This window comes from Equus caballus, chromosome 18 (assembly GCF_041296265.1).
Source record: "Equus caballus isolate H_3958 breed thoroughbred chromosome 18, TB-T2T, whole genome shotgun sequence".
Lineage (NCBI taxonomy): Eukaryota > Metazoa > Chordata > Mammalia > Perissodactyla > Equidae > Equus > Equus caballus.
This window is the reverse complement of record NC_091701.1, coordinates 77,599,075-77,627,000: the sequence shown is the minus strand read 5'-3', so window position 1 is coordinate 77,627,000 and position 27,926 is coordinate 77,599,075. Positions and strand designations below refer to the sequence as shown.

Below are 27,926 nucleotides of genomic sequence, written 5' to 3'. Positions count from 1 at the left end.
AGAGGGGAACAGCTACACCTACCTCTTAGTCTTGTTAAGTGGAGTAAATAGGATTAGATCTGTAAATCAGCAGATGCACAATAAATACTTCAGTATGATGTTTCTCTTAAAGTGTGGTGCACAGAGGAAACTTAACAATGATTTAGATGTGATCTGATCAGTGGAGAGTAAACCATTTCCCTTCTCTGAGACGCTCTCTTATTCCTTCCTGTGTATCACCTACAAGTATTAGCATTATCTTTTGTGGGCAGCCAGACATACCATACTTAAAAAGTGCTGATTTCCACTAAGTTACAGCCTTACTTAACTTGTTGACATTTTAAGCCTAAAGTCTAAGAGATCAAATCAGATGAAATTTGATAAGAATAAATGTTATGTTGGATTGTTGCTCTTTAGCTATTTTATTTGTTTTTAATAGACTTTATTTTTTAGAGCAATTTTAGGTTCACAGCAATATTCAGCAGAAGTTACAGAGATTTCCCATATACCTCGTGCCCCCACACATGAGCAACCTCCCCTATTATCAACATCCCCCACCAGAGCACTACATTCAACAGGACTGAGGAGTTTACACTGACACGTCAGTACCATCCAAAGTCCATAGTTTACCTTAGGATTCAATCTTGGTGGTGTGCATTCCATGGGTTTGGACAAACGTATAATGACGTGTATCCATCATTACAGCATCATACAGAGTGTGTTCATTGCCCTAAAAAGCCTCTGTACTCCGTCCAGTCCTCATTCCCTCCCTCCTAACCCCCGGCAACCACTGATCTTTCTGCAGTCTCCGCGGTGTTGCCTCCTCCAGAACGTCATGTCGTTGGAATCATACAGTATGCAGCCTTTTCAGGCTTTGGGCTTCTTTTACTTAGTAACATGCATTTAAATTTCCTCTGTGTCTTTTCACAGCTTGATAGCTCCTTTATTTTTAGCGCTGACTAATATTCCATTGTCTGGATGTAGTACAGTTTATCTATCCACTCACCTACTGAAAGACATCGTGGTCATTTCCCAGTTTTGGCAATTATGAATAAGGCTGCTATAAACATCTGTGTGCAGGTTTTTTGTGTGCACATAAGCTTTCGGGTCCTTTGGGTAAATGCCAAAGAGCACCATGGCTAGATCTATGGTAACAGTGTGTTTAGTTTTACAAGAAACCACTAAACTCTTCCAAAGTGGCTGCTCCATTTTCCATTCCCACCAACAATGAGTGAGAGGTTCTGTTGTTCCACACCCCTGCCAGCATTTGGAGTTGTCAGTGTTCTAGAATTTGGCCCTTCTAATAGATGTGTAGTGGCACACGTTAGCTTTTAGCAAGGTCTTTTGAATCATGGTCCAATGCTAAATATCAGCTGCCTCTTCAAGAGTTGAGTATCCTACAGATTTGATAGGTATGTGATTACCGGAAAGATCGTGGATATTGGAGACAGCCAGACCTGCCAGCTGTACCTTAAGTCTGGTGTACTATCACGGAGGAGTTTTTAACTTCTCTGAGCCTCAGTTTCCTCTTTAGTAAAATGGAAATAATAAATTAGTAATAACAGTACTTACTGCAATGGGTTGTGTAAATAAATTTGCACACCTTCTCTGATTATATTCAAGTGATTAATAAAAATATGTGACCAGAATGGGACTCAAGACCGAACCTTGTGCCACACCACTACTGGCCTGTCTCTAGGTTGCATAACCACCGTTCTTTGAGCACGTATATCTGCCCCACCGTCCAGCCCACAGCGCTTCATCTTTCAGGTATACCTGGACAAGCTTTGTCAAATGCCTTACTAACGTCAAATACTCACTAAGGTAGACTTCTTTGGACTGTTTGTGTGCATTTTTCCCTCTTCCATCTCAGACTTTGGGTGGATAGGTACTATTGTTTAATTCTCTCTTAATTAGTTCCTCCTTGTTCTTCTAAAGGATGTATGGAGGTCTCTGGTTTCTAGGCTACTAAATTTCCTGAGTACATGATCCCCAGACAAAGCAATTTGAGTTTCCCTGGCTTCTTTTAGAAGGAGTCATTGTAGAAAATGAGACGCATGCTAGCTGAGACAGATTGCTCATTTGATTTGAGGGTTGTGTGTGTGCACATGCGTGTGTGTCTGATGCTGCAACAGGGCTTGAACTACATCTTTGGAACTCTTTGCCCCTATCTATCTGTCCAGTATCTCCACCATCAAATCAAAGCTTAGATTCCTCATCACTTTTGCTATCATCACAGACAATTAGAATTCAGCAGAAGGAGGAGATAGCCTGAAATTTAATTCTAACCAGCAGCTCAATCCAAACTCCTGAAATCTGGCTGGGCTGGGGTAGTAATGTGTGTATAATCCAGTTGGTGAAGCAGGAAGCGCCCCCTAGGAAATCATAACAAAGAGTCTTAAGCAAGTTTTTCTGTCAACAACTTCATCCAAGAAACCATCTTCCCTGGAGACTTTCCTAAACTTTAGAATCCTCTCCTTGCCACAGAGTCCTTTTGTAGGGGAAAACTGTAAGTGAACACAGGAGTGACAGGCCTCTGTAAGCACCAGCTCTGGCTCCAAATTCTTTCAGCTGTCAGTCTCCATCTGTCCTGTGGTCCTTCTGTCTCAGGGATCTCTCGATCGGATCATGAAACGGATGAAGTTATTCAGAAGTCCTCTTCTTAGACTATTTCAGTTTAAGTCTAATTTTTGAGCCAATCAGTGTTAAATTCTAGGCAAATGACAATAGCAATAACCTTCCATTGCTTTTTCTTCAAGTACTATGTACCGTTGCCTTGGACAACATATTTTAAATATTCCAGGGCTAGCCCCGGTGGCCTAGTGGTTAAGTTCTGCGCACTCTGCTTTGGCGGCCTAGGTCCAGTTCCTGGGCATGGACCACGTCTCTCAGTGGCTATGCTGTGGTGCTGGCTCACATACAAAAAGAGGAAGATTGGCAGAGGATGTTATCTCAGGGTGAGTCTTCCTTAGCAAAAAAAAAAAAAAAAAACCAAAAACATTCTAGGTCACAGGTGATGGTACAAATCCCTGGTCCAATGTGGAGTTAGATTTGAAGCTTCCTAGTAAACTCAAGCAAATTAAAACCGAAACAGCAGTAATGTAGCCCTGGAAGAGAATGAAGAATAAACAAAATTAAAATAATGAATAAGATTGTACAGATTGAGTAAGGAAAACCCGTTAAACATTATTGCGAAGTTATCGATAGAATTATATATATTGATAGGAAAGGTGATCATCAATTATAACAGAAGCAGCATCTTACCCCTGGTAATAAGAACAAGGAAAGCTTTAAAAATAATCAAAATCTATCTCCGGCTAGACAAACTACAGCCGTACCTCACCACACCCCACTGTTCAAACCATGCCAAGCCTTGAAATAATATGTGTAAAGTGCCTGGGACGTGGCATGTACCCAGGAAATTTATTTCCCTTATATTTCTCTACTGTAGACATCAGAATACATTTTTTCCATACCTGAAACTGACATTTTGAGATCTTTTAAGAGTCTTAATTTTCAGGCATTGCTGACAGTTACAAGTCCTAATATCCTAATTTGCATTTTGAATCTCCTGAAAAGTGAATATTTTAACATAAATTCAATTTAGTGGAGAAGATTTACAGGCCCCAAGTGTCTGTGTGATTACCACTTTTAGTCTCTTTAACTCCAGCACTCCTGATTTTGCTGATCCCAAGCCATTTATTAAACAGTTTAATTGCTCTAGCTTTTTTCCCTATTGTGGTTCATCTCCTACGGGTTTTATCTCCTAACATTAGTACCAAAGGCCTGGGGACACCAGGAGATTACCCCAATAGTGGCTGACTCTGCCTCCTCCTTTCTTCCATTGCTGGCACGGGCAGCAGGTTTGACACGCAGCATTTAATTGATTTTCTATTGTGACCAATTTACATCTACAGGTGACAACTCTTTGTGGAAAGTCATCAGTAGATCAGAGAGGCAAGGTTATCTTTCTACTTTCTGGTTGCTTAGTAAAACAAAATAATAACAATAGAAATAATAATAATGCTAATGGAACACTACCATCTGAGACCATCCTCATTCAATGTCTTTGATAATTTTAGGAAGGCAAATCCTTCACTTTATAGAATGTAGCTAAAGTACATCCTATTCTCATAACTAGTGGGTTTAGATGGCATAATTACATAGTAAAATCTCTGCCCTAGACAATACTTTGCTTGGGAAGTACCATATTATTGTATTGCCTGTGTAATTCCAATTGTATTTTGGCAAAATAAAAACGTAGGTATTTCATAAAATGCTCTGAGGAAACACCTATAATTCTAAACTTCCATGATCTTTCCAAATTTCTAAATACAATGTCTTAAAAGATTCAGAAGGGAGACATCCTTGATGTGTACAAGCCCTTAGATATCAGCGGGCAAAGAGAGATCCAAGAGAAAGTGGCAAAGAGATGAATCCTGCCATGTGGATGACGTGGGGGAGCAAGTGGTGGTGTAGGGAGTATGCCAGAGGTCACCCTCTAGGCCCCCAAAGCTCTGTGAGGAAGCACAGCCAAGCTGTGGTGGCCAGATCATAGTCTGATGCTTGTGGCTTGGGACACAGCCATGGTTGCCTACAGGGCTGGCTGGATGGCTGCTCTGGGCATGGGAACCCCTTTGCTTCCTCCATCTAAATTGCTGTCCCCTCCACCCACCATGGAAGGCCCGGGTGGAAAGTGCTCTTGTAACATAGGGCTGTCTGTGCTATGGCGGCTTTTGGAGTCGTCCCACCTGGCTTCCTGTGCCCACCAGCAGAACTCCTCTCAGGGTATGGGTACGGTGTGGGAAAACCCTCCACAGCTCCCCTGCCTCCTCAAGATTACCTTGGAAGGCTGGCCTGCCCTGGGTTGACTGAGGAGACTCCTGAGAGCAGCTGTGTCTGTGACAGTTGTGGATGGCCCCTGCCTCCCCATCGGGCCCTTGTGGTTCCCAGAACTCACCCTGAATGAGAGGACTCTTTGTGACCCCTGCGCAGAAGGTGTAGCCTAAGAAGCCTGGAGCAGTGGTGACCGAATTCTCTAAACCATCTCCTGGGTGGGCCAGACCCTGAACCAGGTCTTCTCTGGCACCTGGGGACAGGCCAGGTGGTAATCTGCACCATAAGGTGACCAAACATCCTGGTTTACCTGGACTGTGTGAGTTTTACCACTGAATGTCCCACATGGAAGGGCACCCTCAATCTTGAGCAAATGGGGGCAGCCGGTCACCCTGACCTCTGGCTTCACCCTATCAGCTGACAGAGAGAACTGTGTAGTTAAGGGAATAGTTAAGGCAGGCCTCTACTCCACACGTGTCAGCCGCAGGCCTCATGATGGCTCGAAAGTTCTGTCTTGGGTTGGGGGGCGGCGGGGTCTGCCCACTCCCCTGGGAGTGGGAGAGACAAGAGATGCAAATTGTCATCCTCCTTTCTCAGCCTGAAGACGCTGAGCCCCCTGTCCCCAGAGGGGGAAGGAAGAGTCAGACACAGAACAGAGGTGCTCTGACTCCGTGAGCAATGTCCTCCCACCTGGCACGACTGATTTTCAATTCCATCCATAAGGAGCCTCACTGTGGGGACCTCTTACCTGGAAGGATCGTGGTGATGTCGCCTTTCTTTTCACCAGCATTTGCTCAACCCAGCTGGGTGACGACCTTTCCGGTAGGAGGTCAAAAGGTCACACATTTCTGGCTTTAGCCTCACTCCTGAAACCGTAAACAGAGACTCTTCTGTAGGGAGGAAAAGAGAAAAGCGCCAATGTTTTATTTCCTGGGATCTTTCATGGTGTATTTTTTATGTCTGTTGTAATATTTGTCACCCAAAGAGACATCAAAACACGAGCCAGACTTATCCGCCAATAATTTCCACTGACTCATGGGTAACTCACTTTACTGACTCCGCTCAGAGTTGTCCAGTGCCTCCTATTCAATTCAGTTCGATGCATATTCACCAAATGAACACTTGGGTAAGGCATCGCACGGTGTGGAGGATGGTAACAACAGGAATGGGACTGGGCGAGACACACACACTAGCAGACAAGGGCCACGAGTGGGGTGGAAACAAAGAACGACCACAGCCCTCTCCTGGGTCGCCTGAGGAGAGGGAAAAGCGTGGACAAGTGCTCTTTCAGCCGCGAAGGATGACTGTGCCCTCAACAGTCGAGGACTTCTAGGGAGGCTGTTCCTCGCTGGGGGACCAGCATGAGCTCAGGCCTGGAGAAAGGAAAGCGTTTGAGAGAAATGCAAGTAATCGTGCACGGTTAGAGCAAGACAGACCAGAGATAAAGCTGGAAATGTGGGTTGAAACCAGATGGTGACGGGAGTTAATATCAAGCCAAGGAGTCTGGACATTGCTCCCGGTGATGACTGGCAATGAGGGTCATGCTGGCCTACAGATTTGGAAAGTTTCAAATCCTGTTACAGGAGATATATAGGCAATCTATTTAAACAGACTCTAAGGTAAAATTTTTGAAAATTAAAAAAAAAAGGAAGTGTATATATATATATACATACACTACATTTGTCCTCCGATTCATGTATTTAGTTAGTTGGGAATGCTGGTAGTTTGCATTTTCATAAATGCCTGCGTTTGTTAAGTGTGTGTTGTTCCTGGGTGCTTACTACGATAAAGTTAGGGGCCAAGTCCTCCGAAAGCTAACATCGCAAAATGGGGAGAATAAAACTTCCTGGCAGATTCCTCTAAGTGTAAAGAAGATAACATATGCAAAACATCTCGGGTTGCTCCTGACACACAATGTATTTCTAATAGCTAGTTAGCCGTTGTTAAAAGCGTCAGCATAGATACCATCCAAGAAAAACAGCAAAGAGCCACATTGTCACCAAAGCACGTCCATGAAACCTGCCCGGGGCGTCCTTCCACTTAGGCATTGTTTTTCTAAGGGTCACAATCTGCACAAGCCTGGGTTGCTCTAAATATCTCACCAATGTAACAGAAAGAGAAGCTTCTGGTTTTGGCATACTGAAAGCGTAAAATGCCTTAATAATATTATTTGCTGGAAGCTGCCCACACCCAAAGGGAAGAAATAAACCTGCAGCGCTGGCTCTGCCTCGCTGGGCCCGCACTTCTGCCTCGGGTGCTGTGGGCCATCTGTGGCCCTGACTCCTGGGTTTGGAATTACAGATTTGCTAGGCTGCAAAGAGGAGACATCAGGTTTTGTTGATATGCGTCATCTATTCTCACAGGCACGTTATACTGTGCAATTTTGTATTCTACTTTCTTTCAGCTCATGTGTAGCAGAAACACTCAGCTAAAACAAACAGTATGTAAACTTTATAGGTTACTCTCAAATCAACTCAAGTCCAAACCATCTTGGGAACTTTCCTCGGGGAGAAGTATCCTCTTGCCTTGGGGACAATGGCAGGAAGATGTCCCTCAGTCTTCCTTGCCCCTCAAAAGCAGTAGCTCCCCAAAGTAAGGAGGGAGGAGGAGGGAAAGAGGAAAGAAAAGGGAGGGGCGGAGGAAGAGAGGGACTGAGGGAGAGAGAGGAAGAGGAAGGGAAGTCGGGGGAGAGCAAAAGAGGACGAAGAAGAAAGAGAGGAGAGAGAAAGAGAAACATTATCTGGCAGAACAGTGCCGGGAAAGCAACCAAGGGGAGTTAATCAAAGGATGGCAATTTGGCAGCGGACTGCCCGATTCTGCTTCCCAACTCCTAGGAAAAGAAAAAGGAAACAAGGGGAGAAAAAGAAAGACGGAAAAAAGCAGCAGAGCGGCTCTCCTGCCGCAGTCTCGCAGACGCGACCCTCCCGTTCGGCTGACTCCTCATTAGCTCAGTGAGTCTGACAGCATAATTACCACAGCTGCTGCGCGCTTCGAATAAATAAATACGAAAGCGGGTGTTTAAAAATGTTTTGAGAAGGGAAATTCAGTCATCTAGACAGTCAGTAGGACAAGTTTATTTAAAACTTTTAGATTCTTATGTATTTAGATCATTTGGGAACGAGATAATGAGATAGTTGTCTTTCAGGCTAATTGAGTTCCTAAGCTCCTGGCTGCTGGCTGTCACCCTTTCAAACTTAGCTGTAACTTTCCTTCCTTTAGAAATCTGATCCTGGTGTCTCCATTTACTCTTCCCGGGCTGATAACCTGGTGAAGGCTGGGTGCACTGGAGTGCAGAAAGTGACTTAATGGGATTGAGGGGCTAAATAACCTTTCACAGGAAACAAGATAATCAAATCTCTTTACTCGCCAGTAACGGCTAAAAGAGAAAGCACAAGTTGCAAAGAAAGCTTGGAAATTAAACCATCATTTCAGAATGTCTTGTAATTTCCCTTGTCATGTGGTTTTTGCGCTCCTCTGCTCTCACGCATCATCAATCCATCAGCTGAAGCTGCTTAGTGCATTTAATTATTCAGAGCGCTCGCCGTGCCGTGACTCCACGGCAATTCCAGCTCATGTGTATGTATATAGGCTTCATATCTTCAAAGCCCAAAGGATCACACAGTGCTTTAAATTGAAGCTGCTAACTTACACGGAGTGAGTGCTCTTAAGATTCTGACTAGGGGCACAGCACATATGCATTTCCGATTAAAGTGGATGATCTTTCCTTTTAAAATTAATTAGTGCCTATTTATCTTTTCCTCTCCCTCCTGCCTCTCATTCTCCCAGGACCGCATTCATGTGAACGGTCTTGCATTCAGTGAGTTAAAAGCTTTATAAAGTAAACATTCTGTCAATCTGGGGTAAAGGAAACTAGTGTTAACCCATTGTGTAGACTGATAAACTGAGGTTTATGAAGGCCAATAACACCTGTTATGCTGGAAAAAAAGAAGAAAATTCAGGTCCTTTGACTGTCAGTCCAGAGCTTAGAAGCCCTGTACCATTTGTCTTGCCTCATTCTTTTAAACAGTAAAGACAATGTAACATGAACATTACAGAAAACTCTGAAAAAGGAAAAAAACTACCCACAATCCCCCTAAACTAGAGAAGCAGTTTTATTTTTGTACACAACCTTTCAGTTTTGCTGATACGCATGGTACCTTTTCACAGGTACACTACAACATGCAATTTTATATCCTACTTCCTTTCAGCTCCTATCATAGCATAAACATTTCCACATTACGATCCACTCCTGTGAATTATCATTTTAAATGGTTACATAGTACTGTAGGCTGAGTCACTATACCAACATTTGTCCAACCGGTTGTCTAGTGTTGAATATGTAGAATTTCTTTTATTTTTATTTTATAATTTAAAAAAATTATAGACAACACTGCAATGAAAGTTTTTATGGATGTAGGTTTTTTTTTCTTTCTTTCTCTTCAATTGTTTCTTTGGATAATTCCAGGAACCAAAGTGTAGGATTGGAGGTTGTGACCATTTTTGTGGCTCTGATAGGCTCACTATAATGCTTTGTAAAGCTTGCCCCAACTTATAATACCACGAGCAGAGAATCGTTTCACCACCACCTCACCAGTACCGGGAGTCATTAGTTTGAGGGGAAAAATAACTACTTTAGCAGCTATTTGTATCTATTTAATCATTAGTAAGGCTGTCTATTTATTCCATGTGTTGATATGCTTTTTCTTTCCTTTGTATAAATTGCTATTTTGTGCCTTTGCCCAATTTTCTATTGGATTCTTGATATTTTTCTTATGCAATTGAATGAGTTATAGTGAAGTGAAAAATAACCACTATTGATGAAGAAATCTCAAAACTCAAGGGTGATTGCGTATTTAAAAAAAAAACGAAAAGGAACAGAAACTAAGACAAGATGACAGTGAGGACTGAGGAAGAGGTCAGGGGCACGAGTCTCTATTAAACATAAAATTGAGCCCCTTTAACTGTGAGATAGTCAACGTGTAAGCTGGAGACACGTGGAATCTTTCTTGGGGAGGCTTTAAAATCAACAGATAGAGCATAAGACGGTGAAAAGGCCTGTGAGTCAGGATCTTGGTTCTAATCCTGGTTTTGCTACCAAATTCCCATGTGATCCTTAACAAGCAGCAATGAGGAGTGGGAGGAGAGTGGCTTGGGAGTCTGACCGGAAGTCAAATCTTGGCCCTCCCACTTACTAGCTGTATGACTTTGAGCAATTAGCCTCCGTCAGTCCCAATTTTCTAATGTGTAACACGAGGATAATAACTCCAGCTTCACCAGTTAGTATACAGATTGAATGGGAATTTATGTAAAGCACATAGATGCCCAATCAATGGCAGCTGTCATTATTCTTCCCTGGTGTCAGGGACTCATCTAACAATGAAGATTTGGAATAGTGAGTCTCTAAGATCCTTTCTCACTCAAAGGTCTCTAACTCTTTCCTGAATGGTTTCTCTTTACTTGGAGACTCTTTCAGCCCATGATGCTAACAAATTTAACTAACGTAAGGGCTTGGTGGCGCTGAGGGACTTGGTTTACCCAGATTTCTCCAAGCAACACAACTCTATCCAGCACCATAAGCTGAGTCTCAACCCAACGTCTTACCTAACGTGTTGAAACGGGTTAAGGACAACTTTGTGCATAGAAGGTGAAGAAGTGTGTTACAGAGGACACTTCCTAGCTTGCTTCTTAATATATTCCTTCTTAAGCACTGGTTAATGGAGGATCTAAAAGGTAGAGAGAGAGGTCTGAATTAGGTTAGAAACCTCTAGAAGCAGAACGGGGTTGAGAGACCTGGCTCAGACTCTGCCTTCCCTTGTCCCCACCATCCCAACCCCTGAAACCCTGCCTCTAGAAAGACAAGTATTCTGGTTAAATTTTGAATAGACTAGACAACAAAAGCAATAAACGGAACAGATTTGCAATGATCAGCACACAAAGAGCTAAACTAAATTTCACTAGTACACGTTAAAGAATGTTCGAATTGTTGCAAGAAGGCATGCAATGATAAAGAGTAAAAACTAGGATGGAATATGAGTCAGGATTGTGCCACCATTACTAAAAAGAAGAAACCTTCAGAATGACGTTAGACCATATTACGAGGAGGATGACATTCCTCTCTCTGGATGTCCTTCCGCCCCAACCATCCGGACCCCATCATCTTTCAAGACCCACTCACAAAGCCTGGATCCCCACAGCTGGAGTTAATCTCACCTGCTTTGAACACCCAGAGCACCTCCCATTTGAGCTGTGGCTGTTTATGTCCTTGTCTCATTTCCCTGAGGACCGTAAGCTCCTTGAGGACAGTGTCCGTGACTCACTCATTTTGGTATCCCTCAATATCATACCTAACAGACCCTCAGTGAGTCTTCAGTGAATGAACTGGAACATAATTCTCCCACCGTGTTAGAAACCTGAGTCTACATGGGGTCCCTAGTCTCAGAGCTAAGCAAAATAATGGGGACAGGTTCAGAATAGAATAATGAAACAAAATGATTAAAGAGTGAGAGAAACAGGGGTCGGCCAGTGGCTGAATGGTTAAGTTCACATGCTCCGCTTCAGCAGCCCTGGGTTCACCGGTTCGGATCCCGGGTGCGGACCTGCGCAGCACTTATCAAGCCATGCGGTGGCAGGCATCCCACATACAAAACAGAGGAAGATGGGCATGGATGTGAGCTAAGGGCCAGTCTTCCTCAGCAAAGAGAGGAAGATTGGCGGCGGATGTTAGCTCAGGGCTAATCTTCCTCAAAAAAAAAAAAAAGTGAGAGAAACAGAATTTATATGGGGTGGCAGTCAAAGGAACTGACTCTAGAAAAGTGAGCTTTGGAAAGTGATATCAAGGGATCTTCAGATGTATTAAAGAGATAATATTAAAAGAAGGCCTGAAGTTCTTTTATTGGAGAAAAACAAAAAATTATTCAGATTTCAATGGGGCGACGTGAATAAGGCCCCTGAATAACTCCCAGCGTAGAGACACCAGGCGGTGTGACGAAGGCTGGGCTGCTGCCACGTCGTCTTCCAGTCCTAGGAGTGCGGAAGGGTGTGAGGGCAAGAAGGACTCTGGCAAATTGTTTTCGCAAAATTACTAGTGAAACAATTGCAAGCGTTTAAGTTTTAGGATTTTCTTTTTTCCTAAGATGCTGGAACCTGTTTTAAAGGAGAAGACAGATTTAGTCCAGGAAGAAATGGGAGAGACTCGAGCCTGGGATGCGGAAAGCAAAATGGGACCAACCCACAGAGAGAGACAGCCTTTGATGTGACGACGATCAAGGACGGGGCTTAAGGACCAGACTCTTAAATCATGTGGCATTTACGGCCCCAGATAAAAAATACTTTTGTGGATCAGTGTCTGTAGTTCAAAATGGCTAGGTTCCAAAAGCAGTCCCAACTTTTCAAGCGTAACATTTGGAAGGCTCCCTGCAAGAACGGAGTGGAGCCAGTTTCTAGAAGGGGCAGCTTAATGATTTTCTACTCCCTCCACCCCCAAATCATTACACAGTGCTCCTTGCTCAGAGCCCAAGTTCATGCTGAGGGCAGAGGGAATCAAACGAAGAAGCTGAACCTGCAGCTAAGATTAGAGAGCTGCCACAGGCCTAATTTTAGGTCCTGGTCACCCCAGCTGACGTCCTGCACTGCTGGCTCAGCCTCGAGGACCACAAGTGTGGCCGAAAGCCGGTGACTGAGTGGGAAGAGCGTCCCCTTAGCCATCTGCAAAAGCAATTAGCTTGCTGTTGGGTGTGTTTTGAGAGAGACTACCAATAATTTCTCCTTCAACAAATGTTTCTTCAGGTGTTCAAGAGCTGTCCAGGGAAGATGTCAGTGCTTGGCAGAAGTTCCCACAGGCCTGCCATTCCAACACTCACGCTTCTCCACTCCAGAGTGCTCTCCCAAAGGGGACCAATCCCGGGCTCCCTGGATTCTCATGGCAAGTAAGCCCCCATTTCCTCTGGCCATCAGCTTACTGCCGAGACCTAGAGACAGCATCCTTCAGGACCCCTTGGCCTGGTGAAAACACACGGGCGGATGGGAGCACTTCTGGCATGTGGTGGGCAGTTTCCCTGCCACTCCTCCCCTGGGATTTAGACTGTCTTTCCACTCTTCACGTATTTCCCAGCCACAGGTTTCATGCTTAAATTGTCCTCGTCAGAGGGCAGACAATAAGAGCTGGCATCTCCCAGATCAAAGAGGAAACAGAATATATTTTAAAGTGACAACTTTGTTATGCTGCAGCCAGAATATTGAAATGATATAAATATAAACTCCTAAATGATTCCATACTGAAATGCCAGCAGAGAGCAAAATTTCTCGCATAATTATGGCAGGGAAACTTTCTTTACCAACACTCACAAGAGCATGTCTTATTATTGCACAATTCTTCTGGCGTGGGGCAGCCCATCCCGGGGACAGAGATTCTGTGTCCCTGCAGGTTGGGAACTGTGATGATTGGCTGGTGCTCCTTGTCTGCAAAGGAGGCTCTTAATAAAGGCTCATTTCCGTGGGCAGTGAAAAAGTAGGCTGGCCCTGCCCAGCCAGGAGAGTACATCCCTCAGTAGATGTGTCTGCGGTGTGGGCCACTGGTGTCAAGGTGCACAAGCTGGCCCCTGCTGCCTCTCTCTCTTCTATTTTTCTTTCCAATTTTCCTGGGAGCTTTGCTGTCCCTGTCTACCTGTCCCACGTCCTATCTGTCGGTCTGTCTCTAAACCTATTTCTGTACCCCCTCCCACATGCACACACACACACCCCCGCCCCCCTCCCCATCTCCTGGCACCGGCCCTTTCATCTTCTCCCTCGGGGATTCGAGATGTCGCTGCAGGAAGTGCTTGTCGGCCAGGCAGCAGCAGCAGAGCCCTGTGGCTTTGACAAACCTCATTTAATTGGGAGGAAGCCAGGAGAATTTGAAAGAACTGAAACATCCACGAAACTCCTTTTATCAGGCATAATTTAAACTCTGCATGGAAAAACCCCTATATGTATAAAGAAAAGTCAACTTCCCTCCTGCTGTGAGCACCCTGTCTCCCCCCAGCGCAGGCAGGCGCCTGCAAGCTCCCATCTTTTCATTTTTCTAAAAGTGTCAAAGTAGATTTGGGCTCTGTGGCTGGGTGAACAGAGAAGGAATACAGATCGGTCTCTCTCTCTCACACCCGCATGCGCCCGTGTGTGCACACGCAGATGGACAGACACACACAGACACACAGACATACGTGCGCAGAGCCCTTCTGTTGGTGGCTTTGCTTCGGTGGCCAGGAAGAATCAACCCCAAGTTTCTACCCTCCCATCAGGTCTGACAGTGATTGTTTCTTCCTAATTACTCTCCTCAGCAGAAGCCGGTGCCCAGACAACTTAGAAGGTCCCCAGCGGTTCCCAGTGTGTAGCATAATAGATCCTAGAGGAGGGCCAGTGGGGGAAGTCTCTTTAAGTGGAGAGAGGGGGAGTGTGAGTGTGTGTGAGTGTGTGTCTGTGTGTACGCCCGTGTGTGTCTGCTTGCCTGAAGTGGTAGTTAGCCAGCCCCAGCCTGAGAGAAGAAAGCGAGCAAGGAGAGATCCAGGGGCTCAGACTGGGAAGAGGGTGCCGGGGTGGGAGTGGGGGCCGTAGGGATGCGGTGGGGGGAGGTAGCAGGAAGGGGGAAAAATGTTCGTGGCCTGGAATGTCTCTTACTCCACCCACATGCCTCCTTCCAGATTCCAGTCCAGATTCACCTCCGGTCTAATCCCTCTCCCTGAGTTATTCTAGTTCCTCCAAAGCGCTGCCTTCAGCGCAGTATTCTCCGGCCATCTGCAGCTGATTACGCCCAGGCTCGAGCTGTTGCGACAGGATTTGTGCTAACACGTGTAGGACGTTCCCTGTTTCCTCTTCCCACTCCGCAGGGTCCTTGAGGTCAAGGACAAATCTCTTCTTTTTCCTCAATTTTTATAGCACTTAATATGTTCTTGACACTTAATGGCAATTTAATAAATACTGATGAATCACTTTTCTTACAGGGTTAAGTAAGAGTTAACCCCAGTTGTACGATTATGGCTATTTTTGGAGATCCTAAATGACTCACTGTAATAATAAAATACCTCGAGGAATCCCAAACTAAGAGCCTTGGCCTGTCGCGGGACACCGTCCTAGGTCCAGGGGGCTGCGCGTCCGGACGCTGGGAACCATGGCCAGCGCGCCCGCCTGAGCCTCCCTGGGCCGCAGCTCGCCCGGCCCCATGCTCGCCCCGCCGCGCGCCATGCCTGCACCCCATGCCTGCACCCTCTTGCCCGCCTGAGCCCCTAGCCCTTCCTTCTTGGCTTTCTTCTTTCCGGCTTAGGACTTCTAAAAACTGTTTTCTGTTGAATGGTGGATGTTTTCAGGGAAACTCCGCCTAAGATTAGTCCCCGCAAACAGCCGGGCCGTGACCGCACCTCCCACATCCTCCGCACGGCCCTTCCTGGCCACATTCTGAGAAACTCGAGCAAAGCTCCTGCCACATGATCCCTCAGCAGATTCCAGATTTGGAGGATGACTTCAGGCCCAGTCAGCAAAGCTGATTTCAGGGTGACTTGTGTTCCCGTGGGTGTCCGGCCCGGGAGGACCCCGCCCCCAGCGCCCCACCCCGCACTTCCTTCGCCAGCATCCGATTACCAGTCAAGAAAGGCCCCGCTCTCCGCGCCTGACATATCCATGTCACCTATCATCTTACTCCCGATGGAAAGAGGGGGGTTGTTAGAAACTTTTCTTTGGCTTCTCCTGGCAGATGCTAGCGAAAGCAACGCAGAGGCAGCTTTCATCTCGGCTGATTTCTGAGTGTGCGTGTGTATATGGGAAATGTTTGGATCATTACAAGGAGGTCTGTGTCGCCTCAACCCACCGGCGCTTTTGAGTTTGAGAGACTCTCATGCAAAACTCAGGCAAGATTGGCCCCATCTTGCTTCTCCCAGGCAAACTGACCTCTGAGCTCGCTTGTGGTTGCAAATGCTATGATTCTCCAGCTCTCAGAGAAAACACTTAGACACTGAACTTACATGTGCACATGTACACGTGCACGCACACGCACACGCTCACCGTCAGGAAGCTGGTGCAGCTGGGCGGGCAGGGCGCTGAAATAGTCGTGAACCAGCGCCTGCCGGGCGGAGACGCGGTCTCTGGGACAGCCTTTGAGCATCTGCGAAGCCAGGTCTTCAGCTGCAGGAACCTTGCCCAACCTGGAAAAGTGGAAGAGAAAAATGGTTTCTGCAGAGGCCTCCCTTCTGAAAATAAAGGGGGAAAAAGTAAAGTAAAGGAGATGGCTAGGAGAGTGTTTCAAACAGAACGTTCCTGGGATAAGTAACCTTGATGGCAAGCGGGAAAATAATCCCACGCTGAAACTCTCCCCTGTCCTGTTACCGAGATGAAGGGAAAACGCAAAGCGTTATATCACCCGGCTCCCTCCGCCTCCATCGCATCTTAGGCACTGAGTATACATAAAGGACTTGGAATTACAATTATAGAGGCAGAAATATATAATGAAGGATTCTTCTTTGAGGCGCGCAGCAGCTCCCACCAAGCAGAAAAGCCCTATTGGAAATAGGCCGCAGGCTCTGGACTCCAAAGGCTGCAAGCAGGGAATCCTGCAGGGGGAAGGGTGGAGGCGATTCTGGGGGGGGGGGGGGGGGGGGTTTGAGCAGAAAATTCTCTTATTTACAGTGTTTCTGAAGCTCGGCTTCCAGAGTTATTACCTAAGACACTCTCTTGATTCCTGCTGATAAGAGCACAGGAAGAGAGATAATTAAGTACCCAAATTACAGTAAGGACAAATCCTCAAGTTGACCTTATGTTGAATTATAAATCTGGAGATGAGCGAATCCATTAATTGAGCAACTTCTATGTGCTAGTAGGTAGTTGGCTCTGGGAGACACAGGCAAGACTGCATCCATTGGGCAGCTTAGTCTAGTAGAGCTGTCAGATGCTAATGAAATGATCATACAAATGCCTAAGTACCACTGTGAAAAAAAAGGCCCAGATACCTGACTTAGAGTGGGAGAAGGTAATCAGGGAAGGCTTCCCTGAGAAAGCAGCATTTGAGCTGAGAGCTCAGGAATTGGGGCAAGGGAGGGGCAGGCGCTGCAGACAGAGATCTGTGGTGTTCTTACAGACACCGGGGTGGGAGGGAGGAGAGGGAGTTTAAAGAATGGAAGAAAGGCCGGTTAGCTTGCCCGGCACAAAGAGGGTAGAGGGCCATATATGAAGCTAGTGAAGGGCAGGCCTTGTGGGGCTCCACGTTTCCTGCTTACTTATAATGTTTGAAAGTCTCTGCTAATCTAGTGCCAATCATTTAAGTGCACCCATCTCTAGAGCCCACAGCCAGGTTTACGAGTAGAAAACCACGAGACGGAAAACTACAGATCCCAGGAGGCAGTTGACTGCAGGACCGATGTCTGACATTCAGAATTATGGTGCATGGCCATGAAAATCCCCAATTAAGCAAAAATATCAATGAGCTTATATAATGTCGCATATACATACCAAGCAAAGCAACAAGGAATTGATGCCTTTCCCCTTCCCTGGGGCCGTGATGCAGTGGCGCTGGAAGGCCTGGCCCACAGTTGTAATTTGCCTAATTTTTGCATGAGATTTACATAAGAGACTGTCAGCTATCTGATTCCCATGACATAAAACTGTTTCTACAAACAGATAATTTTATCCTCAAACTCAGGAGTAATTGCTTCATAGACTTAAGATAGAGAAGAAATTTGCAAATCCCCAGTCCTTGCAAATTTCCAGGCCAGTTAGGAGAGAAGGGACCCTGGGGTGGTGGCCTACTCATTAGCTTGTGGGTCAAGAGGCGCTGGCGGGCATTTTCTCCATCCAGGGTGCCCTGCCCAGGTACAGGTTTTCAGCACCAATAAAATGGGATTTGGAGTGGGGAAGCTGGTACAAATCACTAGGGCCTGGTATCCGTCTGGAAGGAGATTCAGTGAAAAACTCATGAAAAAAATTCTAGCTGGTCCACCCACACCATAGGGTGGTGGGGTGGGATATGTGCCAAAATTGGGGCCTGCACCCACTCTATGAATTTCCAGGGGGTGGGTGGGTAGGTAGGTGGTGATGAATAGTGGGGGGCAGTGCCTCTATCAGCTTCCACCTCCACAACCCCACCCCAATCAGCGATTTGTTCTCGCCGAACACTCCCACCTATTGGCCCATAACAATTGAATTGCTACAGAATTGCTCATTGGAAGGAGCTGAGGAGCTACAATCTGATTGGATAAGGGACCTTTTTTGAACTTGTGTTAGCAGGACATGCATACTGTTTTTATCTAGACTGTTTTTATCTAGGCTAGGCTGTGGAGCTTATGGGCTTAGCAAGGACACACAGAAGAGCAGGCCATTTTATCAGGCAAATGAAGGAAAGGAGTGTAGGTACTGACAGTGACGTGAAGACTTCTTTTTAAGGACTTTCCTCTTCAGCTAACCAACCCTGCCCCCACCTTCCCACAAGGTTGTAGCAAGGCTTTTGGTGGAGTCGGGATTTGTTCCAGTCCCATGGCCTCCAACCTGTCACCGTCACCACCCACTTCTCCAGCTCCCCAGCAGGCAGTGACGGGGGCAAAGTACACAAATGAAGGCTTTCCTCCCACGAGCCAAGTTCATGTTGGTCCTCCCTGTGTAAGCCAAATCCGTGGCCCCCGAATACAAGCCGTTACCAGCAGCACTCGGAGCAGGACCACCCGACCGGACCGAGCGTCCAGACAGTCCCCACCTTGCCATTGGTGTATCGCACTCTCATTTGGGAGCAGAGAAAAGAGCCCCAGGAATACAGATGTTGCTTCTTTGGGCACAAATGTTAATTTACCTCCACGTTTGTATCATTCTACCTCTTTCTGCATTGATAGTCTTCCTTGCTATCCACAGCCTTCACTGTCACATTTCTCCAATTTGCCACCTTCTCTAACTCCTGCTAGAACAATTCTTCACTGGTTACCACTCCTACTTTGGAAATGAAAGTTGGCATGAAAAGTGAACATCACAAACGTTGATTTGCCTGCCAGCACCCTTCCATATAGACCATATGTTAATAAGTGTCATTTGTCAGGCTGGTGATAGTAACTACCGACATGCCAGAAGGGTCTCGTAGAGTTAGAAACATCCACCCAGCCAATTCATGAGTCTGTCAACAAAGACAAAGACCCCCTCCGATGAACCTCTCCTTCTAGTAACATTTCAAGAAGCGAGAAGTGTTCCATTGCCAAAGCAACACATCCTTATCGTAGAACACTTAGAAAATGCAGAGAAGGAAAATCAAAACTATCCCATCCCTCTGAGATAACCCCCTTCACTCAAAGATAATCATCACTGCTCTGGGATTCCATTTTTCTTCTTTAGTCCTTTATTTTTATGCAGATATATTTTTTGTTTTATGAAAAAATGGGATCGTCCTCTACATGCTGTTATACTTTTTCCATTTGACGATCTTGATCATCTTCCCAGGACTTTGACTAGCCTCCTAGGACATAACTGTCACGGCTGCACAGCATTTCATCATGTGGGCACCATAATCTTCACAGCCAGACCCTTATCGAAGTTGTTTCCTTTTTGGTTAGGGTGTGCGAGGGGCCACTATTAAAATGGTGCTGTGACAAATATCCTCAATGAGAAATCTTTGTGTACTTGTGCAATGATTTCCTTAGTATAAATTCTGAGAATGGAAACTCCCAGGTTGAAGGATAGATGACATGTTAAAGTTTTTGATTAAGAATATTATCTAGTGAAGCTGAACCGGTTTCCATGTCCACAGCAGCCCCAGAGGGCTCCTGTCCCTGTGTGCAAGGATAACAAATTCATTCCAGCAGATTTGAATCGCCACAGGCCCCACTGCTTATGAAAGTTGTAAAACGGATTAAAATTGTAAATCGATCCTAAAAGATGTGCTGGGTGTGAGGACATCCACGTTTAATTTTAGAAGTCCAGAATAAAAACATAAACGATAATAAAAAATGAAAGTCAGGCTCTTAATTCGGCCGTTGTATAAAGCGCCATCAACCAGCCCATCCCTCAAGACGTCTAAAATCTGGTGCTTCTCAGGGACCTGAGGCAACAGCCTTGATTTCTGAGCTCAGCCTGACCCTAAGTGTAAAAACCGCCCACTGCCATTGCTGCCATCGACCTGGTGGTGGAAGGGCTGTATCTGTTTGCAGGACAAGGCTGGTCACTATGAGTTCGACTGGGTTTTTTGTTGTTTTCTCCTAGATCCACAGAAAGAGCAGAAGGGCAGGGATAGAGTGGGCATTTTTTTTTCCAATTTTTCAATTTGTTTTTATTTTGAAGTAATTTTAGGTTTACAGAAGAGTTGCAGGAATAATACAGTTTCCTCACATGTTTCACCAGCTTCCCCTAATGTCACATCTTATATAAGCATAGTAAAATTGTCCAGCCTAAGCAGTTAATATTGGCACAATACCATCAACTAAGCTGCAAACTTTATTCATCGTTTTTTTCAATAGTGACCTTTTTGTTGCTATTGTTCCAGGAGAGTGGGCAGTTTTTTAATGCTGTCAGTTTAGGATGAGGTAAAGCAGACACCTCCTAATAAGAAATATATCCAACACTAGAAAGAGACAAGCTCAGAGAAGCTGTGCTATAATTTTCTAATCAATCTAACAAGTGAGTATGCACTTAGCGGCCCACATTAACCAGGTCGCCATCAAACTCCAGGCTTGGCCCTGAGGGGCATTTACAGCCCTGTGCACAGTTCCTCTGCTCCTCTGCAGAAATCTTGTAAAAAAGCCGGTGACGCCTTGGCTCCCTTTACTCACAACACTTGCAACCTGACTCGACTGACAAAGGCACAGAGACCTGTGACCGGGTGAATCCCGGCTCCACCACTTACTTAGCTTGACAACTTTGGCTAAGTTACTTAACTTCCTTGAGCCTCAGTTTCCTCCTCTTTGAAATGGAAATGAGATTTGTGAGGAATAAATGAAATAATATAGGCAAAGCACAAACATCTCACCAAACATCCTTCGTTCAATGATGAAGCCCTTCCTCCAGCTTAGAACTTTCTCCCGTGATCATCTAGGCCAGTGCTGCCAATAGAAGTTTCCCTGATAGATGTTTCTCCAGAGAAGATATCTGGATGGCCAACAGACACATGAAAAGATGCTCAGCATCATTAACTATCAGGGAAATGCAAGTCAAAACTACAATGAGATATCACCTTACCGCCGTCAGAATGCCTATAATTAACAAGACAGGAAACAAAAAGTGTTGGAGAGGATGTGGGGAGAAGGGAACCCTTGTATACTGCTGGTGGGAGTGCAAACTGGTGCAGCCACTGTGGAAAACAGTATGGATATTCCTCAATAAATTAAGAATAGATCTACCATATGATCCAGCTATTCCACTGTTGGGTATCTATCCAAAGAACTTGAAAACACAAATGTATAAAGATACATGCACCCGCATGTTCATTGCAGCATTATTCACAACAGCCAAGACTTGGAAGCAACCTAGGTGCCCATCAAGGGACGAATGGATAAAGAAGATATGGTATATATACACAATGGAATACTACTCAGCCATAAGAAATGATGAAATCTGGCCATTTGTGACAACATGGATGGACCTTGAGGGTATTACGCTAAGTGAAATAAACCAGAGGGGGAAAGTCAAATACCATATGATCTCACTCATAAGTAGAAGATAAAAACGACAAGCAAGCACAGAGAAACAGAGACTGGATTGGTGATTACCAGAGGGGAAGCGGGGAGGGAGGAGGATGAAAGGCGTGATTAGGCACATGTGTGTGGTGATGGATTGTAATTAGTCTGTGGACAGTGAACATTATGTAATCTACACAGAAAATGAAACATATAATAATGTACACCTAAAATTTATCTAATGTTATAAAGCAATGTCACCTCAATAAAAAATAAAAATAAAACAAAAAACAAAAAAAAGAAGTTTCCCTGTTGATGGAAATATTCTACTTCTGCCCCAGCTGATATGGTAGCCACTACTCACATGTGGCTATTGAGCCCTTGAAATGTGGCCAGTGCAATTGAATTTTAAATTTAATTTTAATTAATTTAAATTTAAATAGCCACCTGTGGCTAGTGGCCACTGTATTAGACAGCACATTTCTAGGCGTTACTCCTTGCCTTGAGGATCTGAGTGCAGAGAAGCCGGAAGTAGGCTGAGCTAAGGCAAAGGCATTGCTGGGAGCAAGGCCATGGGCAGAGGTGGTGGGTGTTGTGTGTGTCAGAAAAGCCAGAGGGACATTCATCGAACCCAAGTGCTGCTCAGTCCAGAAAGAAGGGCTGGTGGAGCCATAGTAGGGGGCTTGTGGCACTTTCTTCCACCGTGTGACAGCGCCAAACAGCAGCAGCATAGAGTGTTAACATGGTTTTCAGGTTTGGAGTACCATTTATTTTGGAAGCCAATAGTGTAATGAAAGAAAGCCACAGGGCAGAGCTAGGATCCATGTATCTCTGGCCAGGAGTAGGGAGCCTGCCTATGCTGGCAAGAGAGAGTCTGCACACCTTGAGTGACATGAGGAACAGCTGTTCCCTGGAACCTTCTCCAAACCGGGTGACGGGTGCGCTTGAAAGTAAGAGTGGAGTGTGCGGGCATCCTGAGGGAGACCGTCCCTCGAGTCAGAGACCCTTTGGCAGTCCCTGGTTCTGTGTTCCCACCTATTTCACTTTGTGCTCTGATAGTCACTCTGCACGGAGACTTCTTAAAGCACAAGAGCAGCAAGTATGGGCAAAAATCAAACAAGATTTGGTTGGGTTAAGTTCGCCTGCATTTCAGGGAAGAACGAGGCTCAGGGTCCAGCGAGGCTCTCTCCCTTCTCCCCACCTGCGATCGTGTTTTTCTTTGACATTTGAGCTCGCTTCCCCTGCCTCTGATATCTTCCTCACTGCCCTTTTTGCCTCCTCACTGAAGCAAAAAGAACAGAGCCCCGGCTAATTACTCTCAGATCAAATAATACTGGTTATTGTAATTGGTCATTGTCCGAAAACACGGAGTTCTTCTTAGCCCTGAGGTTGCCTGGCACAGCTTCGTTAGCTAGCTATTCCGGGAATGTCTCTATTATCTGTTTTACTTTGCAAAAGAAACTCAGGATTTGTTGAAAGCTGGTAATAAAAGTCTGCCCTGGTCTGAGCCGAGACTGCGCAGCGAGGGCCTGGGAAAGGATGACCTCCATGAATCAAGCCGCCCCCCTCCCCCAGCCGCTCAATGATGTTATTTGGTTTCTCTGTGTCGGAGAATAATAAACCCACTAGGTTTTCTCGCAGGCCAACACTCCCTCGCTCTCAAGGCCTCAGGCATGGTTGAGGGGCACAAAACGATTTTAATGACCAAACTCCCTGAAAGTAAAATGGTGCATAGAGAAAAACTAACAGACTCACAGGTGGCTGGCTTTCCCAGAGGCATCTTCCTGGGGCTTAGGGCCCCAGACGGAGGTGTGCAGGGGCTGGGTGTTCAGTGGACTGAGGCCCAGGGAAATACCCCTCAAGCCTGCTCATGGATCAGCTCGCCAAGGGAGTGCTTACCTGCTCCAGACGTTCTGAAGGCTCTGAGGCTCAGGCAGGGGGAACCAGTCTGGAAAGCACACACAGACACGTTGAAAAACAAAACCAACCCTAAAATCCCATTGCCAAAAATATTATTAAAATTCTCAATGTTCTTCTTGGTTTGGGGTAAGAGAGAATTCAGCTATCAGGCAAACTAAACGATGCTGAAGGTCTTTTCTTGCTCTGAATTTGTATGACTCTGTGGAAGGCCACTATTATGGGTTGAAGTGTGTCCCCTCCTGAAATTCATAGGTCGAAGTCAACCCCAAGTACCTCAGAATTCGACCTTGTATGGAAATAGGGTTCTTGCAGATATAACTAGTTAAGATGAGGTCATTAGGACGGGGCCTAATCCTATATGACTGTGTCCTCATAAAGAGGGGAAATTTAGACACAGAGACAGACACGTACAAGGAAGACGAGGTGAAGAGACACAAGGAGAAGACAGCCATCCACAGGCGGAGGAGAGAGGCCTGGAACAGATCCTTCCCTCAGAGCCTCGGAAGGAGCCAGTCCTGCCAACACCTCGATTTCGGATCTGGCCTCCAGAACTGGGAGACAATAAATTTCGGTCGTTTAAGCCATCCGCTTTGTGGTACTTTGTTGCTGATGCCCTAGCAAACTAATACAGTCACAATACTCAGCAAAGTCAAGAAATATTTACCTAACAGTGACTGCGTGCAGAGCATGTCCCAAGTGCTGAGGAAAATACATGAGAAATCGCCCCATCCTCACAGAGGGTACAATTCATTTGAGAGAATAAAGCACGTGCGTATGAAAAGTCATGTGACGAATGACAGGACAAAGGCTCAAAGTCTGGAAAGTGGTAAAGAGTAACAGGGCTGATTTTCTGTGTCACTTGCAGTAAAAATGGAAGTGAATCCTGGCTTGAATGATCCAAAATGGATGATGATAAAATTTGTAATTTTTCTTTGGAGCACTCTTTATAACATTTATATGTGGAAACATGTGCTTCTGTTATCCTTGGTATTGACACTACTTAACCCAAAATAAAAGCACCATGAAAGGGGACAATTTCTCATTCATTCAAGAAGCGCCAATTGAATGCGCACTCTACGTCAGGGCCTTGAGAGTTGCTACAAGGGTTTAAGCTGATGCTCCTTATGAATGCTGTTTCCCTCTGCAGATTGAGAAAAGAGTATTCAACTCTCATTTAAAATGGCGTTTCCGCCCTATACTTTCCTTTGGGCCTGAAAGGTAATTGTTGGGTTTTAAAAGGTCTCTTCTTCCAGCGCCTGTAGGAATGGAATACACCAAGATGTTTATTACAACAAAGAATCTGATCATAGTGGGACAAAAATTTATTCTGATAACACTGACATACTCATGTCTGTCTGTGCATGGAAAAGACCGGGAAGAGCACTCGCCAGCTGTGAGAGTGCTTACAGGGGCTTGCCTTTTTCTCTTCTATGCTCATCTTCTTAAGTTCACTTTTTAAATAAAAGGCATATATTATTTTGTAACTTCGAAAGTAAGTTCAATGAAAAACAGAATTTGTAGCGCTAAGAGATGTAGAGTGAGAGGAGTGATCAAAGAAAAGGGCTTAAGCTGAGTTTCCAGGGTCAGAAGCGATCAACCGGCACTTGTGTCCCAGGTGGGCACCAAGGGAAGCGTTCGGATGCACAGGTCATCTACTCTCTGTTTGCATGGCTGTGCCTAAACTCAAAAACCCAGGAAAGATGAGAGGATCTGGCATCCGCTTAGTATGTTTACTTCCAGTCCGCTTTCTGCTGCCTGTTTTCAGTTCTTCCCTGGCCCAGCAAAATTAAAATTCTTCCTCATTCAGTCATATCCCAATTTCCAATCAACATAACACATCCACTTCAATCCTCTCCCATGCGGTTTTTCCCTTCTTAGAGTCCCACACTCTGTGTTTTTTTTGGCCGTTAGTATTTTAACACTGTTTCTCACTTGAGGGTTGTCCTTGTGGAACGCGGCTTTGGAATGAGCTGAATTAAAGTTTGAACGCTGAACTGCCGCCTCAGATTCGCTGAGACCTTAAGCAAGATATTTAAACCTCGGCCAGCCGGTTTCCTTCACTCAAGTTGGAGGTCGCATTCGCCTCTCAAGGACGAAGTGATTCACTGATTCATTGATTCATTGATTCATTGAGATGATGAGTGTACAGTGCCTGCCTCGGAGCATTGAATAAAATGAATCCTGTTTGCTTCTCCTTCTTCTTTCTCTGCCTTTGAGAAGTGACGGGCAATGTAAGCCATGTGTGGTTAGGACCCTGGACCCGGAGTTTGAATCCTACGCCACTTAGCAGTTGTGTCACCCAGGGGCGTTGCTTATCCTCACTGGCCTCAGTTTCCACATCTGCAGAACAGGGATAATTGTAATTCCTACCGTACAGGATGGTTGTGAGAATTAGGAGAGTAAGTGTAATACAAGCATTTCCTCACCCTCTGCCTCTTCTTTCCGGCTCCTTCCTTGTCCGATGCACCAGGCTTCTTCCTCTCCTCTCTCCTTTCAGATATTTCTGCCTTATTGTTCTCCTTGGAAACCCTCTATCCTTGTTGTTTCATTCTACTGAAATTCTAACTTGTTCCGGCTCGAGTTCTTACAAGCCTGGCCGGATCTCTTTTGAGTCCTTGTTGTGGGCCAGAGGTGGGTTTCTTAGCTGTGTGGTGCAGTGATGTGAGCACAAGCCAGGGCTCAAATCTCCTTTCTACCCCTTCTGAGCTCTGGGACTCTGGGGAACTTACTTAACCTCTATGGTTAAGTAACTCAGAAGGTTCCAAATGTGTAAAATGGGGATATTTTTCCAGTTGCTTGGGAGGATTAGAAAAGATTAAGTACTCGGCATTTAGGGGCTCAATAAATGTTAGCCTCATTCTTTTTTCTTTTTTGTTCTGCTTGGTTCTGCCTCTCATTTGGAGCGGTAGCATGGTCTAACAGAGTGGTTCTCCAGCCCAGCTGCATATGAGCATCACCTGGGAGAGTTTGGAAACGCAAGGAAGCCCAGCCTCCACCCCCAGAAAGTCTGACTGACCAGCCTGGGGAGGACCCAGCGTTGGTCCATGTTGTGTGGTTACTATTATCTTTCATGGTCTCCAAATGTTTCTAGTGCGGCACTTCGTGAGGCAGAGGATGCTGGGCTAGCAAGGAGGGCTGGGTTGACCTCTCGCCAGCGACTCCCACACACTTCGCTGAGGTTCGCTTCCTCAAGTGAGCCTGTTGTGAGAATTCAATTAATCTGTCTACACAAACCGCAGAACATAGTATCTGCCACACACTTAATATATCACACATCACAAGGATGTGAAAGAGGAAGCATGACAAGGGAAAAATGAGTTCTCATAAATTTTACCAGGGAAGAGCGACCTGTGAGAGTTGCCCCAGGAAGCAGTGTAACAATATTGAACTTGAGGTTCCACGTCTTGCATAGACTGTGCCTGACTCTCTTCCCACATCTATTTTGCAGCTCCATGAGCCGAGGTAGAGGGATCGATGTGTCCAGGGCCAGTCAGGTCGCTATTATGAAGCAGAGCCAAAGCCCGGTTCCTATTTGTGGCCTTCCCTCCCACCTGTGTGCCGATAACCTGATGCTGGATGACCTTGCCTCTCCCATTGATTTCTCCCAGCAGATAAGCTGCAAACGATCAAGGAGGGAATGATCCACACAGATAGGCACTGTACACAGCGCCATCGCAAGAGTGGTCTGTTTCTCTGCTTCAATAGTCTCTAAAGATAACAGGTCTGTAGGTAGCTTATTTCCCTTCTCCTTCCAAAGACGATGGTAAATTATTAGACCAGATTTTTCTCCATCTTCTCCTTCTGCAGTTCTCTTTAAAAGAGTTCTCATTTGAGCTCAAACAGAATTCAAGGTAGGAAAAGCAAAATAAGTTGTAAAAGGAAACTTAAAAACTAAACATTTTAAATGGAGTGAAATTAAAATGAGGGCAGAACTGGCGCTACCATAGTGAAATGATGCATTTTTCATAAATGTTTAAGAAGCTCATGTCACAACTGGTTCCAGCCCTGTAGCCTCCGTCAATAGAGATGTGGTAGTTGATTGAGGAAACATCACCAGGACCATTCTGAGTCTCAGCTCAAGGTAAGACATTTCCTAGTTCCTATAGTCTTGTCACAATCACCCTAAGGTTATCTTACAGTGTTGTCCACTGAACTATGCCTCTGGAATTTCCCGAATACAATGCATTCTTGAGATACCATATATTTAAATAGTTGATAATGTTGTTAGCCCTATTTCACTATCTCAAGCAGTCACTTTAAAACTGCATTGCAAAAATCCTCATCTCCTACCTCGGCCTCACCCCCACCCCAAATCCGCACACTCAGCCCTCACAGCAGCTTGCTTCCCTCTTCCTCGGTGAGCTGCTTGGATGCTTCCTTAGTCTTTGGCTCAAGGAGTCTCAATCAGCTCTGCTCTTTTGGTGTCTCCATTAACAGGCTTTAGATTCCTGTTTGGGTGTCACCAGGACACCAAAAGCCAGTGTTGTCACCAAGGGTGCTCCTTGGCAGTTAAGCCTGGCACTCCAACTCACATTTGTAGCTTATCACTTTTCTAACCCTGCATCAGAACTATCTGTGGATTCCAAGAAA

The 27,926-nt window shown here is 45.5% G+C and overlaps 1 protein-coding gene across 2 annotated transcripts in view; it reads right to left on the bottom strand.

Moving 5' to 3' along the window:
* Positions 1-399: 399 nt before the first annotated feature.
* The window catches only part of CDK15 (cyclin dependent kinase 15), an 87,900-nt gene continuing 60,373 nt past the window's right edge, over positions 400-27,926 (bottom strand). The window contains exons 11-14 of one of the 2 annotated variants that reach the window (XM_023622400.2): positions 23,316-23,364; positions 15,844-15,983; positions 5,564-5,705; positions 400-3,086 (exon numbers count right to left, since the gene is read on the bottom strand). In XM_023622400.2, the coding sequence (XP_023478168.1) occupies positions 5,596-5,705; positions 15,844-15,983; positions 23,316-23,364 (299 nt within the window). In that variant the 3' untranslated portion in view covers positions 400-3,086; positions 5,564-5,595. Of the gene's footprint in view, positions 3,087-5,563; positions 5,706-15,843; positions 15,984-20,774; positions 20,890-23,315; positions 23,365-27,926 lie in introns of those variants that run through there. The other variant, XM_070242139.1, reaches the window with a different exon arrangement.